The sequence below is a fragment of the Carcharodon carcharias genome, unplaced genomic scaffold (assembly GCF_017639515.1).
Source record: "Carcharodon carcharias isolate sCarCar2 unplaced genomic scaffold, sCarCar2.pri scaffold_1019_ctg1, whole genome shotgun sequence".
Lineage (NCBI taxonomy): Eukaryota > Metazoa > Chordata > Chondrichthyes > Lamniformes > Lamnidae > Carcharodon > Carcharodon carcharias.
In genome coordinates, this window is record NW_024470902.1 from 36174 (window position 1) to 52950 (window position 16777).

Consider the following 16777-nt stretch of genomic DNA (forward strand, 5'->3'; position numbering starts at 1 on the left):
GATACAGAGTAAAGCTCCCTCTACACTGTCCCTAACAAACATTCCCAGGACAGGTACAGCACGGGGTTAGATACAGAGTAAAGCTCCCTCTACACTGTCCCCATCAAACACTCACAGGACAGGTACAGCACAGGGTTAGATACAGAGTAAAGGTACCTCTACACTGTCCCCATCAAACACTCCCAGGACAGGTACAGCATGTAGTTAGATACAGAGTAAAGTTCCCTCTACACCGTCCACATCAAACATTCCCAGGACAGGTACAGCACGGGGTTAGATACAGAGTAAAATTCCCTCTACACCATCCGCATCAAACATTCCCAGGACTGGTACAGCACGAGGTTCGATACAGAGTAAAGCTCCCTCTACACTGTCCCCAACAAATATTCCCAGGACAGGTACAGCACGGGGTTAGATACAGAGTAAAGCTTCCTCTACACCGTCCCCATCAAACACTCCCAGGACAGGTACAGCACGGGGTTAGATACAGAGTAAAGCTCCCTCTACACTGTCCCCATCAAACACTCCCAGGACAGGTACAGCACGGGGTTAGATACAGAGTAAAGGTCCCTCTGCACCGTCCGCGTCAAACATTCCCAGGACTGGTACAGCACGGGGTTAGATACAGAGTAAATCTCCCTCTACACCGTCCGCATCAAACATTCACAGGAATGGTACAGCACGGGGTTAGATACAGAATAAAGCTCCCTCAACACTGTCCCCAACAAACATTCCCAGGACAGGTACAGCACGGGGTTAGATACAGAGTAAAGCTCCCTCTACACTGTCCCCTTCAAACACTCCCAGGACAGGTACAGCAAGGTGTTGGATACAGATGAAAGCTCCCTCTACACTGTAACAATCAAAACTCCCAGGACAGGTACAGCACGGGGTTCGATACAGAGTAAAGGACCCCCAAAACTGTCCCCAACAAACACTCCCAGGACAGGTACAGCACGGGGTTAGATACAGAGTAAAGCTCCCTCTACACTGTCCCCTTCAAACACTCCCAGGACAGGTACAGCAAGGTGTTAGATACGGATGAAAGCTCCCTCTACACTATAACCATCAAAACTCCCAGGACAGGTACAGCAAGGTGTTAGATACGGATGAAAGCTCCCTCTACACTATAACCATCAAACACTCCCAGGACAGGTACAGCATGGGGTTAGATACAGATGAAAGCACCCTCTACACTGTCCCCATCAAACACTCCCAGGACAGGTACAGCACGGGGTTAGATACAGAGTAAATCTCCCTCTACACCGTCCTCATCAAACATTCACAGGACTGGTACAGCACGGGGTTAGATACAGAGTAAAGCTCCCTCTTCACTGTCCCCAACAAACATTCCCAGGACAGATAAAGCACGGGGTTAGATACAGAGTAAAGCTCCCACTGCACTGTCCCCTTCAAACACGCCCAGGACAGGTACAGCAAGGTGTTAGCTACAGATGAAAGCTCCCTCTACACTGTCCCCATCAAACACGCCCAGGACAGGTACAGCAGGTGGTTAGATACAGATGAAAGCTCCCTCTACACTGTCCCCATCAAACACTCGCAGGACAGGGACAGCACAGGGTTAGATACAGAGTAAAGCTCCCTCTACATTGTCCCCATCAAACACTCCCAGGACAGGTACAGCACGTTGTTAGATACAGAGTAAAGCTACGTCTACACTGTCCCCATCAAACACTCCCAGGACAGGTACAGCAGGGGGTTAGATACAGAGTAAAGTTCCCTCTACAATGTCCCCACCAGCACTCCCAGGACAGGTACAGCACGTGGTTAGATACAGAGTAAAGCTCCCTCTACACTTTCCCCATCAAACACTCCCAGGACAGGTACAGCACGGGGTTCGTTACAGAGTAAAGGTCCCTCTACACCGTCCGCATCGAACATTCCCAGGACTGGTACAGCACGGGGTTAGCTACAGAGTAAATCTCCCTCTACACCGTCCACATCAAACATTCCCAGGACAGGTACAGCACGGGGTTAGATACAGAGTAAAGCTCCCTCTTCACTGTCCCCAACAAACATTCCCAGGACAGGTGCAGCACGGGGTTAGATACAGAGTAAAGCTCCCTCTACATCTTCCCCATCAAACACTCCCAGGAGAGGTACAGCAGGTGGTTAGATACAGAGTAAAGCTCGCTCTACACTGTCCCCATCAAACACTCCCAGGACAGGTACAGCACGGAGTTAGATACAGAGTAAAGTTCCCTCTACACCGTCCACATCAAACATTCCCAGGACTGGTACAGCACGGGGTTAGATATAGAGTAAAGGTCCCTCTACACCATCCGCATCAAACATTCCTGTGACTGGTACAGCACGGGGTTCGATACAGAGTAAAGCTCCCTCTACACTGTCCGCAACAAATATTCCCAGGACAGGTACAGCAAGGTGTTAGATACAGATGAAAGCTCCCTCTACACTGTAACCATCAAAACTCCCAGGACAGGTACAGCATGGGGTTAGATACAGAGTAAAGCTCCCTCTACACTGTCCCCATCATACAATCCCAGGACAGGTACAGCATGGGGTTAGATACAGAGTAAAGCTCCCTCTACACTGTCCCAATCAAACACTCCCAGGACAGGTACAGCATGGGGTTAGATACAGAGTAAAGCTCACTCTACACTGTCCCCTTCAAACACTCCCAGGACAGGTACAGCAAGGTGATGAATACAGATGAAAGCTCCCTCTACACTGTTACCATCAAAACTCCCAGGACAGGTACAGCACAGGGTTAGATACAGAGTAAAGGTCCCTCTACACCGTCCCCATCAAACACTCCAAGGACAGGTACAGCATAGGGTTAGATACAGAGTAAAGCTCCCTCTACACTGTCCCCATCAAACACTCCCAGGACAGGTACAGCACGGGGTTCGATACAGAGTAAAGGACCCCCAAAACTGTCCCCAACAAACATTCCCAGGACAGGTACAGCATGGGGTTAGATACAGATGAAAGCTCCCGCTACACCGTCCTCATCAAACACTCCCAGGACAGGTACAGCACGGGGTTAGATACAGAGTAAAGCTCCCTCTACACCTTCCCCATCAAACACTCCCAGGAGAGGTACAGCAGGTGGTTAGATACAGAGTAAAGCTCGCTCTACACTGTCCCCATCAAACACTCCCAGGACAGGTACAGCACGGAGTTAGATACAGAGTAAAGTTCCCTCTACACCGTCCACATCAAACATTCCCAGGACTGGTACAGCACGGGGTTAGATATAGAGTAAAGGTCCCTCTACACCATCCGCATCAAACATTCCTGTGACTGGTACAGCACGGGGTTCGATACAGAGTAAAGCTCCCTCTACACTGTCCCCAACAAATATTCCCAGCAAAGGTACAGCACGGGGTTAGATACAGAGTAAAGCTCCATCTACACCGTCCCCTTCAAACACTCCCAGGACAGGGACAGCAAGGTGTTAGATACAGATGAAAGCTCCCTCTACACTGTCCCCATCAAACACTCCCAGGACAGGTACAGCACGTGGTTAGATACAGAGTAAAGCTCCCTCTACACTGTCCCCATCAAACACTTCCAGGACAGGTACAGCACGTAGTGAGATACAGAGTAAAGCTCCCTCTACACTGTCCCCATCAAACACTTCCAGGACAGGTACAGCACGTAGTGAGATACAGAGTAAAGTTCCCTCTACAATGTCCCCATCAAACACTCCCAGGACAGGTACAGCACGGGGATAGATACAGAGTAAATCTCCCTCTACACCGTCCACATCAAACATTCCCAGGACTGGTACAGCACGGGGTTAGATACAGAGTAAAGATCCCTCTACATTGTAACCATCAAACACTCCCAGGACAGGTACAGCACGTAGTTAGATACAGAATAAAGTTCCCTCTACAATGTCCCCATCAAACACTCCCAGGACTGGTACAGCACGGGGTTAGATACAGAGTAAAGCTCCCTCTACACTGTCCCCTACAAACACTCCCAGGACAGGTACAAAAAGGTGTTAGATACAGATGAAAGCTCCCTCTACACTGTAACCATCAAAACTCCCAGGACAGGTACAGCACGGGGTTAGGTACAGAGTAAAGGTCCCTCTACATCGTCCCCATCAAACATTCCCAGGTCTGGTACAGCACGGGGTTAGATACAGATTAGAGCTCCCTCTACACCGACACCAACAAACATTCCCAGGGCAGGTACTGCACGGGGTTAGATACAGAGTAAAGCACCCTCTACACTGCCCCCATCAAACACTCCCAGGCAATGTACAACACGGGGTTAGATACAGAGTGAAAGCTCCCTCTACACTGTCCCCTTCAAACACTCCCAGGACAGGTACAGCACAGGGTTAGATACAGAGTAAAGCTCCCTCTACACTGTCCCCATCAAACACTCCCAGGACAGGTACAGCACGTGGTTAGATACAGAGTAAAGCTCCCTCTACAATGTCCCCATCAGCACTCCCAGGACAGGTACAGCACGTGGTTAGATACAGAGTAAAGCTCCCTCTACACTTTCCCCATCAAACACTCCCAGGACAGGTACAGCACGGGGATAGATACAGAGTAAAGCTCCCTCTGCACTGTCCCCTTCAAACACGCCCAGGACAGGTACAGCACGGGGTTAGATACAGAGTAAAGGTCCCTCTACACCGTCCCCATCAAACACTCCCAGGACAGGTACAGCACGGGGTTAGATACAGAGTGAAAGCTCCCTCTACACTGTAACCATCAAACACTCCCAGGACAGGTACAGCACGGGGTTAGATACAGAGTGAAAGCTCCCTCTACACTGTCCCCTTCAAACACTCCCAGGACAGGTACAGCACGGGGTTAGATACAGAGTAAAGCTTCCTCTACACTGTCCCCATCAAACACTCCCAGGACAGGTACAGCACGGGGTTAGATACAGAATAAACCTCCCTCTACACTGTCCCCATCAAACACTCCCAGGACAGGTACAGCACAGGGTTAGATACAGAGTAAAGCTCCCTCTACACTGTCCCCATCAAACACTCCCAGGACAGGTACAGCACGGGGTTCGATACAGAGTAAATCTCCCTCTACACCGTCCTCATCAAACACTCCCAGGACAGGTACAGCACGGGGATAGATACAGAGTAAAGCTCCCTCTGCACTGTCCCCTTCAAACACGCCCAGGACAGGTACAGCAAGGTGTTAGATACATATGAAAGCTCCCTCTACACTGTAACCATCAAAACTCCCAGGAAAGGTACAGCACGGGGTTAGATAAAGAGTAAAGCTCCCTCTACACCTTCCCCATCAAACACTCCCAGGAGAGGTACAGCAGGTGGTTAGATACAGAGTAAAGCTCGCTCTACACTGTCCCCATCAAACACTCCCAGGACAGGTACAGCACGGAGTTAGATATAGAGTAAAGGTCCCTCTACACCATCCGCATCAAACATTCCTGTGACTGGTACAGCACGGGGTTCGATACAGAGTAAAGCTCCATCTACACTGTCCCCTTCAAACACTCCCAGGACAGGTACAGCACGGGGTTAGATACAGAGTAAAGTTCCCTCTACAATGTCCCCATCAAACACTCCCAGGACAGGTACAGCACGGGGTTAGATACAGAGTAAAGCTCCCTCTACACCGTCCCCATCAAACACTCCCAGGACAGGTACAGCACGGGGTTAGATACAGAGTAAAGGTCCCTCTGCACCGCCCGCATCAAACATTCCCAAGACTGGTACAGCACGGGGTTAGATACAGAGTAAATCTCCCTCTACACCGTCCGCATCAAACATTCCCAGGAATGGTACAGCACGGGGTTAGATACAGAGTAAAGGTCCCTCTACACTATCCCCAACAAACATTCCCAGGACAGGTACAGCACAGGGTTAGATACAGAGTAAAGCTCCCTCTACACTGTCCCCTTCAAACACTCCCAGGACAGGTACAGCAAGGTGTTGGATACAGATGAAAGCTCCCTCTACACTGTCCCCATCAAACACTCCCAGGACAGGTACAGCACGGGGTTAGATACAGAGTAAAGCTCCCTCTACACTGTCCCCATCAAACACTCCCAGGACAGGTACAGCACGGGGTTAGATACAGAGTAAAGTTCCCTCTACACTGTCCCCATGAAACACTCCCAGGACAGGTACAGCACGTGGTTAGATACAGAGTAAAGCTCCCTCTACACTGTCCCCATCAAACACTCCCAAGACAGGTACAGCACGTAGTGAGATACAGAGTAAAGTTCCCTCTACAATGTCCCCATCAAACACTCCCAGGACAGGTACAGCACGGGGTTAGATACAGAGTAAAGGTCCCTCTACACCGTCCGCATCAAACATTCCCAGGATTGGTACAACACGGGGTTAGATACAGAGTAAATCTCCCTCTACACCGTCCACATCAAACATTCCCAGGACTGGTACAGCACGGGGTTAGATACAGAGTAAAGGTCCCTCTACACCGTCCACATCAAACATTGCCAGGACTGGTACAGCACGGGGTTAGATATAGAGTAAAGCTCCCTCTACACTGTCCCCATCAAACACTCCCAGGACAGGTACAGCATGGGGTTAGATACAGAGTAAAGCTCCCTCTACACTGTTCCCATCAAACACTCCAAGGACAGGTACACCACGGGGTTAGATACAGAGCAAAGATCCCTCTACACTGTCCCCATCAAACACTCCCAGGACAGGTACAGCACGTGGTTAGATACAGAGTAAAGCTCCCTCTACACTGTCCCCATCAAACACTCCCAGGACAGGTACAGCACGGGGTTAGATACAGAGTAAAGGTCCCTCTACACCGTCCGCATCAAACATTCCCAGGACTGGTACAGCACGGGGTTAGATACAGAGTAAATCTCCCTCTACACCGTCCACATCAAACATTCCCAGGAGTGGTACAGCACGGGGTTAGATACAGAGTAAAACTCCCTCTACACTGTCCAAAACAAACATTCCCAGGACAGGTACAGCACGGGGTTAGATACAGAGTAAAGCTCCCTCTACACTGTCCCCTTCAAACACTCCCAGGACAGGTACAGCAAGGTGTTAGATACAGATGAAAGCTCCCTCTACACTGTAACCATCAAAACTCCCAGGACAGGTACAGCACGGGGTAAGATACAGAGTAAAGGTCCCTCTACACCGTCCCCATCAAACATTCCCAGGACTGGTACAGCACGGGGTTAGATACAGATTAGAGCTCCCTCTACACCGTCCCCATCAAACATTCCCAGGGCAGGTACTGCAAGGGGTTAGATACAGAGTAAAGCTCCCTCTACACTGTCCCCATCAAACACTCCCAGGACAGGTACAGCACGGGGTTCGATAGAGAGTAAAGGACCCCCAAAACTGCCCCAAAAAACATTCCCAGGACAGATAAAGCACGGGGTAAGATACAGAGTAAAGCTCCCTCTACACTGTCCCCTTCAAACACTGCCAGGACAGATACAGCAAGGTGTTAGATACAGATGAAAGCTCCCTCTACACTGTAACCATCAAAACTCCCAGGACAGGGACAGCATGGGGTTCGATACAGAGTAAAGGTCCCTCTACACCGTCCGCATCGAACATTCACAGGACTGGTACAGCACGGGGTTAGATACAGAGTAAATCTCCCTCTACACCATCCACATCAAACACTCCCAGGAGAGGTACAGCAAGGTGTTAGATACAGATGAAAGCTCCCTCTACACTGTCCCCATCAAACACTCCCAGGACAGGTACAGCACGTAGTGAGATACAGAGTAAAGTTCCCTCTACACTGTCCCCATGAAACACTCCCAGGACAGGTACAGCACGTGGTTAGATACAGAGTAAAGCTCCCTCTACACTTTCCCCATCAAACACTCCCAGGACAGGTACAGCACGTGGTTCAATACAGAGTAAAGGTCCCTCTACAATGTCCCCATCAAACACTCCCAGGACAGGTACAGCACGGGGTTAGATACAGAGTAAATCTCCGTCTACACCGTCCACATCAAACATTCCCAGGACAGGTACAGCACGGGGTTAGATACAGAGTAAAGCTCCCTCTACACTGTCCCCATCAAACACTCCCAGGACAGGTACAGCACGGGGTTAGATACAGAGTAAAGCTCCCTCTACACTGTCCCCATCAAACACTCCCAGGACAGGTACAGCACGTAGTTAGATACAGAGTAAAGTTCCCTCTACAATGTCCCCATCAAACACTCCCAGGACAGGTACAGCACGGGGTTCGATACAGAGTAAAGGTCCCTCTACACCGTCCGCATCAAACATTCCCAGGACTGGTACAGCACGGGGTTAGATACAGAGTAAATCTCCCTCTACACCGTCCACATCAAACATTCCCAGGACTGGTACAGCACGGGGTTAGATACAGAGTAAAACTCCCTCTATACTGTCCCCAACAAACATTCCCAGGACAGGTACAGCACGGGGTTAGATACAGAGTAAAGCTCCCTCTACACTGTCCCCTACAAACACTCCCAGGACAGGTACAAAAAGGTGTTAGATACAGATGAAAGCTCCCTCTACACTGTAACCATCAAAACTCCCAGGACAGGTACAGCACGGGGTTAGATACAGAGTAAAGGTCCCTCTACATCGTCCCCATCAAACATTCCCAGGTCTGGTACAGCACGGGGTCAGATACAGATTAGAGCTCCCTCTACACCGACACCAACAAACATTCCCAGGGCAGGTACTGCACGGGGTTAGATACAGAGTAAAGCACCCTCTACACTGCCCCCATCAAACACTCCCAGGCAATGTACAACACGGGGTTAGATACAGAGTAAAAGCTCCCTCTACACCGTCCCCATCAAACACTCACAGGACAGGTACAGCACAGGGGTAGATACAGAGTAAAGCTCCCTCTACACTGTCCCCATCAAACACTCCCAGGACAGGTACAGCACGTGGTTAGATACAGAGTAAAACTCCCTCTACACTGTCCCCATCAAACACTCCCAAGACAGGTACAGCACGGGGTTAGATACAGAGTAAAGCTCCCTCTACACTGTCCCCTTTAAACACTCCCAGGACAGGTACAGCAAGGTGATAAATACAGAAGAAAGCTCCCTCTACACTGTTACCATCAAAACTCCCAGGACAGGTACAGCATGGGGTTAGATACAGAGTAAAGGTCCCTCTGCACCGTCCGCATCAAACATTCCCAAGACTGGTACAGCACGGGGTTAGATACAGAGTAAAGCTCCCTCTACACTGTCCCCATCAAACACTCCCAGGACAGGTACAGCACGGGGTTAGATACAGAGTAAAGGTCCCTCTGCACCGTCCGCATCAAACATTCCCAAGACTGGTACAGCACGGGGTTAGATACAGAGTAAATCTCCCTCTACACCGTCCGCATCAAACATTCCCAGGAATGGTACAGCACGGGGTTAGATACAGAATAAAGCTCCCTCTACACTATCCCCAACAAACATTCCCAGGACAGGTACAGCACGGGGTTAGATACAGAGTAAAGCTCCCTCTACACTGTCCCCTTCAAACACTCCCAGGACAGGTACAGCAAGGTGTTGGATACAGATGAAAGCTCCCTCAACACTGTCCCCATCATACACTCCCAGGACAGGTACAGCATGGGGTTAGATACAGAGTAAAGCTCCCTCTACACTGTCCCCATCAAACACTCCCAGGACAGGTACAGCACGGGGTTAGATACAGAGTAAAGGTCCCTCTACACCGTCCGCATCAAACATTCCCAGGATTGGTACAACACGGGGTTAGACACAGAGTAAATCTCCCTCTACACCGTCCACATCAAACATTCCCAGGACTGGTACAGCACGGGGTTAGATACAGAGTAAAGGTCCCTCTACACCGTCCGCATCAAACATTGCCAGGACTGGTACAGCACGGGGTTAGATACAGAGTAAAGTTCCCTCTACAATGTCCCCATCAAACACTCCCAGGACAGGTACAGCACGGGGTTAGATACAGAGTAAAGGTCCCTCTACACCGTCCGCATCAAACATTCCCAGGACTGGTACAGCACGGGGTTAGATACAGAGTAAATCTCCCTCTACACCGTCCACATCAAACATTCCCAGGACTGGTACAGCACGGGGTTAGATACAGAGTAAAACTCCCTCTACACTGTCCCCAACAAACATTCCCAGGACAGGTACAGCACGGGGTTAGATACAGAGTAAAGCTCCCTCTACACCATCTCCATCAAACACTCCCAGGACAGGTACAGCAAGGTGTTAGATACAGATGAAAGCTCCCTCTACACTGTAACCATCAAAACTCCCAGGACAGGTACAGCACGGGGTAAGATACAGAGTAAAGGTCCCTCTACACCGTCCCCATCAAACATTCCCAGGACTGGTACAGCACGGGGTTAGATACAGATTAGAGCTCCCTCTACATCGACACCAACAAACATTCCCAGGGCAGGTACTGCAAGGGGTTAGATACAGAGTAAAGCTCCCTCTACACAGTCCCCATCAAACACTCCCAGGACAGGTACAGCACGGGGTTCGATAGAGAGTAAAGGACCCCCAAAACTGCCCCAAAAAACATTCCCAGGACAGGTACAGCACGGGGTAAGATACAGAGTAAAGCTGCCTTTACACTGTCCCCTTCAAACACTCCCAGGGCAGGTACAGCACGGGGTTAGATACAGAGTAAAGTTCCCTCTACACTGTCCCCAACAAACATTCCCAGGACAGGTACAGCACGGGGTTAGATACAGAGTAAAGCTCCCTCTACACTGTCCCCTTCAAACACTCCCAGGACAGGTACAGCAAGGTGTTAGATACAGATGAAAGCTCCCTCTACACTGTAACCATCAAAACTACCAGGACAGGGACAGCATGGGGTTAGATACAGATGAAAGCTCCCTCTACATTGTCCCCATCAAACACTCCCAGGACAGGTACAGCACGTAGTGAGATACAGAGTAAAGTTCCCTCTACAATGTCCCCATCAGCACTCCCAGGACAGGTACAGCACGTGGTTAGATACAGAGTAAAGCTCCCTCTACACTTTCCCCATCAAACACTCCCAGGACAGGTACAGCACAGGGTTAGAGACAGGGTAAAGCTCACTCTACACCATCTCCATCAAACACTCCTAGGGCAGTTACAGCATGGGGTAAGATACAGAGTAAAGCGCCCTCTACATAGTCCCCATCAAACATTCCCAGGACAGGAACAGCACAGGATTAGATACAGAGTAAAGCTCCCTCTACACTGTCCCCATCAAACACTCCCAGGACAGGTACAGCACGGGGTTAGATACAGAGTAAAGCTCAATCCACCCTGTCACCATCAAAAAATCCCAGGACAGGTACAGCACGGGGTTAGATACAGAGTAAAGCTCAATCCACCCTGTCACCATCAAAAAATCCCAGGACAGGTACAGCACAGGGTTAGATACAGAGTAAAGCTCCCTCTACACCGTCCCCATCAAACACTCCCAGGACAGGTACAGCACGGGGTTAGATACAGAGTAAAGCTCCCTCTACACTGTCCCCATCAAACACTCCCAGGACAGGTACAGCACGGGGTTAAATACAGAGTAAAGCGCCCTCTAAACCGTCCCCATCAAACACTCCCAGGACAGGTACAGCACGGGGTTAGATACAGAGTGAAGCCCCCTCCCTCCCTCTCCGCCGCCCCCACCGAACCGGACAGAGAAGCCCCGCAGGCGGACGCACCGAGCTCACCGCGACTGGCGACGTTCTGGAGGCTGCTGGGCACAACCAGCAGGGTGGGCGCCGGGACCCTCGCCGGCGGCGCCTCGAGCTGAGTCAACCGGCCCCGGGGTGTCGGCACGTCCATCAGGAGGCGGCCCGGGCCCAGCGGGCGGCTGTCGGCGCTGGCGACCGTGGCGGGCAGGGGAGGGGGAGGGGGAGGGGGCGCCGGGGAGGGGCGGGGGCCGTCGGCCTGCGCGTCCCTCAGCAGGCTGAGCACAGTGGGCGGCGCAGGCCGCCGGCGGCGGCGGCACGGCTCCCGGGAGCCGCCGGGGGGTAAAGTGCTGGTGACTCCGGCCGCGGCCCCCCTGGCCCCGCCCTGGCTGGCCAGCTGGGCTTTGGCCGCGGCGGAGAGGAGGCTGCTGGCTGGGAAGAAGGCCGCGCCGGGGTGGCCGAGGATCTGGCTTAAAGGCACGCCGAGGAGGCTGGGGGGCGGCGGGGGCTCGGCCGGCCGGCTGCGGTGGCCACTCGCCGAGGAGGAGGAGGAGGAGGAGGTGGGGGAGGAGGAGGTGGGGGAGGAGGAGGAGGAGGAGGAGGAGGAGGAGATGGGGCTGACCGGGTCGTGGCATGGCCAGAGCGGCCCTATCAGGCTGGGCGGCAGAGGGGACGCCGGGGAGCTCAGGGTCCGCGGTGACCTGGAGCAGGAGGAGGAGGTGGTGGTGGTGGTGTTGGTGGTGGTGGTGGTGGTGGGGGCGGCGCAGGGGGGCAGGGAGGGGCAGACCCCCAACTCGGCGGGGGCCCTCGAGTCCCGCGGCGACCACGACGCCCGGCCGCCGGCGCTCGCCGGTCCCGGGCGCTGGGGGGCCGAGGGAGCAGCTCGCCGGGGTGGGGCGAGCCGCGGGGAGGAGAGGCGCCGCCGGGTCCCGGTGGGGCGAGGGGGGGCGGGCGAGCGGAGCCCGGCGGCAGCTCTGGGCACGGGGCCGGCGCCGGCGGCTGGGTTTCCAGCCTCGGCGAGCGGGCGGGGGGTCTGCCAGGGGTGGCGGTCCGGCCGGAAGGGTCTCGCCGCCGGGCTCGGGGGGAGGAAGGCACTCTTGCGCTCGGACCCGAGGGCCGGGGGCGCCTTGCCCACCGCCGTCGTCGCTGCCGAAGGAGAGCCGGCCGGGAACTTGCTGCACTTCCCTGCTGGAATTCAGAAACACAGACAAAAACCGTCAGCACCGCGGCGGCCAATTTATCGGCTGAAAGCTACAAGCCTTTAAAATTCGTCCGCGTCCTGGAGGTCAGCGGGTCAGCGCCGAGGGAGCGCCGCACTGTCGGAGGGTCAGTGCTGAGGGAGTGCCGCACTGTCGGAGGGTCAGCGCTGAGGGAGTGCCGCACTGTCGGAGGGTCAGTGCTGAGGGAGTGCCGCACTGTCGGAGGGTCAGTGCTGAGGGAGTGCCGCACTGTCGGAGGGTCAGCGCTGAGGGAGTGCCGCACTGTCGGAGGGTCAGTGCTGAGGGAGTGCCGCACTGTCGGAGGGTCAGTGCTGAGGGAGCGCCGCGCTGTCGGAGGGTCAGTGCTGAGGGAGCGCCGCACTGTCGGAGGGTCGGCGCAGAGGGAGCGCCGCACTGTCGGAGAGTCAGTGCTGAGGGAGTGCCGCACTGTCAGAGGGTCAGCGCAGAGGGAGCGCCGCACTGTCGGAGGGTCGGCGCAGAGGGAGCGCCGCACTGTCGGAGGGTCGGCGCAGAGGGAGTGCCGCACTGTCGGAGGGTCAGCGCTGAGGGAGCGCCGCACTGTCGGAGGGTCGGCGCAGAGAGGGCGCCGCACTGTCGGAGGGTCGGCGCAGAGGGAGCGCCGCACTGTCGGAGGGTCGGCGCAGAGGGAGCGCCGCACTGTCGGAGGGTCGGCGCAGAGGGAGCGCCGCACTGTCGGAGGGTCGGCGCAGAGGGAGCGCCGCACTGTCGGAGGGTCGGCGCAGAGGGAGCGCCGCACTGTCGGAGGGTCGGCGCAGAGGGAGCGCCGCACTGTCGGAGGGTCGGCGCAGAGGGAGCGCCGCACTGTCGGAGGGTCGGCGCAGAGGGAGCGCCGCACTGTCGGAGGGTCGGCGCAGAGGGAGCGCCGCACTGTCGGAGGGTCGGCGCAGAGGGAGCGCCGCACTGTCGGAGGGTCGGCGCAGAGGGAGCGCCGCACTGTCGGAGGGTCGGCGCAGAGGGAGCGCCGCACTGTCGGAGGGTCGGTTCTGAGTGAGGGCCACAACGTGAGATGTGTCCACCCTCCACCCTGTCTTTCTGTTTGGGGAGCGAGTAAACATTTCTCCCATCTGAAGAGATGTGGAGTTCGCCCCAGTGTCATTTGCCAACATGTCTCTGAACCAACAAGGGGCTTTTTAAGAAGAGAAGTTGCGCAAAGCCTATCAGTTTTGACGTACCAGCTGTGGGGCTGCTGGGCGTAAATGCCATCGGATGAGCCGACTCCATGCTTTTGTGAAGTGTTGCCATGGCAATGATTTTCCTTTTGTGGTTGCAGAGTTTCGTGACATCCTCGTCCGCTTTGACATCTTCGGTGGTCCTGTGTTTAACTGCTGCTGCCGGATTGAAGCTAAACACCTGTTTGCGAGGGTCAAAGAGGGAGAGAGAGAGGGGGGGGATTGGGAGAGAGAGAGAGGGGGGGGGATTGGGAGAGAGAGAGAGGGGGGGGATTGGGAGAGAGAGAGGGGGGGGGGGTTGGGAGAGAGAGAGGGGGGGGGGTTGGAGAGAGAGTGAGGGGGGGGGTTGGGAGAGAGTGAGGGGGGGGGGTTGGAAGAGAGTGAGAGGGGGGGAAGAGAGTGAGGGGGGGGGAAGAGAGTGAGGGGGGGGGAAGAGAGTGAGGGGGGGGGAAGAGAGTGAGGGGGGGGGAAGAGAGTGAGGGGGGGGGAAGAGAGTGAGGGGGGGGGAAGAGAGTGAGGGGGGGGGAAGAGAGGGAGGGAGGGGGGGGAAGAGAGTGAGGGAGGGAGGGGGGAAGAGAGTGAGGGGGGGGAAGAGAGGGAGGGGGGGTGAAGAGAGGGAGGGGGGAAGAGAGTGAGGGGGGGAAGAGAGGGAGGGGGGGGGAGAGTGAGGGGGGGGGAGAGTGAGGGGGGGGGAGAGTGAGGGGGGGGGAGAGTGAGGGGGGGGGGAGAGTGAGGGGGGGGGAGAGTGAGGGGGGGGGAGCGAGAGCGACAGAGCGAGAGCGACAGAGCGAGAGCGACAGAGCGAGAGCGACAGAGCGAGAGCGACAGAGCGAGAGCGACAGAGCGAGAGCGACAGAGCGAGAGCGACAGAGCGAGAGCGACAGAGCGAGAGCGACAGAGCGAGAGCGACAGAGCGAGAGCGACAGAGCGAGAGCGACAGAGCGAGAGCGACAGAGCGAGAGCGACAGAGCGAGAGCGACAGAGCGAGAGCGACAGAGCGAGAGCGACAGAGCGAGAGCGACAGAGCGAGAGCGACAGAGCGAGAGCGACAGAGCGAGAGCGACAGAGCGAGAGCGACAGAGCGAGAGCGACAGAGCGAGAGCGACAGAGCGAGAGCGACAGAGCAAGAGCGACAGAGAGAGAGCGACAGAGAGAGAGCGACAGAGAGAGAGCGACAGAGAGAGAGCGACAGAGAGCGAGCGACAGAGAGCGAGCGACAGAGAGAGAGCGACAGAGAGAGAGAGACAGAGAGACAGAGAGACAGAGAGACAGAGAGACAGAGAGACAGAGAGACAGAGAGACAGAGAGAAAGAGAGAAAGAGAGAAAGAGAGAAAGAGAGAAAGAGAGAAAGAGAGAAAGAGAGAAAGAGAGAAAGAGAGAAAGAGACAGAGAGAGAGAGAGAGACATGGAGGGTCGATTAATCCATGCACAGGGGGGCACCTGAATCACTTCTGAGCTCAGTATTGTGAACCGCGTTGACGACAGAGGTTCATCCTGTCCGTTCCCGGCGATACTCCAGAACTGACCAATTCTGTTGCACCGCACTTCAGGAAGGGCGCCGAGGGTCTCGGAGAGGGTGCGGAGGGAGATTGACCAGAATGGGAGCCCTGCTGGGGAGGATGAGGGGACTTCAGTTCACGTGGAGGGACTGGAGAAGCTGAGATTGTTCTCCTTAGAGCAGAGAAGGTTAAGGGTCGAGGGGGGGGGGAGATTGAATCGAGACGTTCAAAATCACGAAGGGTGGGGGGGGGGGGTTTGGGTAGGGTAGAGAGGGAGAGACTGTTTCCAGTGGTGGGAGGGTCGGTAACCAGAGGGGACACAGATTGAAGAGAATCGGTAACAGAACCAGAGGGTGGGGGGGGTGTGGGGGAGATGAGGAGAATTATTTTTTATAAACACAGCGAGTTGTGGTGATCTGGAAGGCGCTGCCTGAAAGGGCGGTGGAAGCAGATTCACAAGGGAGAGGGTGGGGGTGGAAATCGGATAAATACTGGAAGGGGAAACAGTGGCAGGGATATGTGGGGGAGGGAAGAGGCAGTGGGGAGCAGTTTGAGGACTATTCTTTCAAAGCGCCGGCACAGGCTCGAGGGGCCGAATGGCCTCCTCCGTTTCTGGGAGGCGCTAGAATCTCCGATCAGGAATCAGGAGGTCCGGATCCTCCAGCGGGGGCTTACCTTGTGCAGTATCAGAGGGCACTCCAGGCCACACTTGCAAGCTCCTTCGGTTAAGAGGTACATCTTCACCTGCTCCACAGAGTAGAGGACAGTACCGCTCGGGCTGGAGGGAAGAGACAGCGACAGGGTTTACGGGGTTGAAGAGAACGCAGCGGGATCTTTTTTCTTGTCTCCGAGCTCGCTTCGGTGAAGGGGGGGGGGGGGGAATTTTCAGCCTCGTCGGAGGTTTACCGCGGCGCACTCGCGCAATTTTTAACCTATGACAGTCTGAGTGCAGCGCTCCCTCGCTGTGGTCCCTCTGACCGCCTGGGCTCAAGTCTCTGGAGCCGGACGTGGACCCAACAACCGCCTGGATTCCGAGGAAAGGGAAGAGTCCTTCGGCCTGCGCGGACCTGACCCCCGCCCCCCACCCTCAGCCTCCGGGTTTCCAGGGCGTCGAGCGGCGGTGGAATGGCTGTGGCGTGTCCGGTGAGACCCAGCGCGGCGCGGCTGGCGCGTTCAGTGAGGCGGGTCACGCGCTCGGAGGTAAAAGGGGGGGAATGTCCGACTGTCAGGGGAGTCAGGC

The 16777-nt window shown here is 55.1% G+C and overlaps 1 protein-coding gene across 1 annotated transcript in view; it reads right to left on the minus strand.

The window, feature by feature from the left end:
• Window positions 1-16315, minus strand: part of LOC121275120 (methyl-CpG-binding domain protein 6-like) — a gene marked incomplete at both ends in the record, with an annotated part of 36188 nt that extends 19873 nt beyond the window's left edge. The window contains 2 exons of the mRNA XM_041182537.1: window positions 14041-14218; window positions 16213-16315. Of these exons, the coding sequence (XP_041038471.1) occupies window positions 14041-14218; window positions 16213-16315 (281 nt within the window). The remainder of the gene's footprint in view (window positions 1-14040; window positions 14219-16212) is intronic.
• Window positions 16316-16777: the final 462 nt, after the last annotated feature.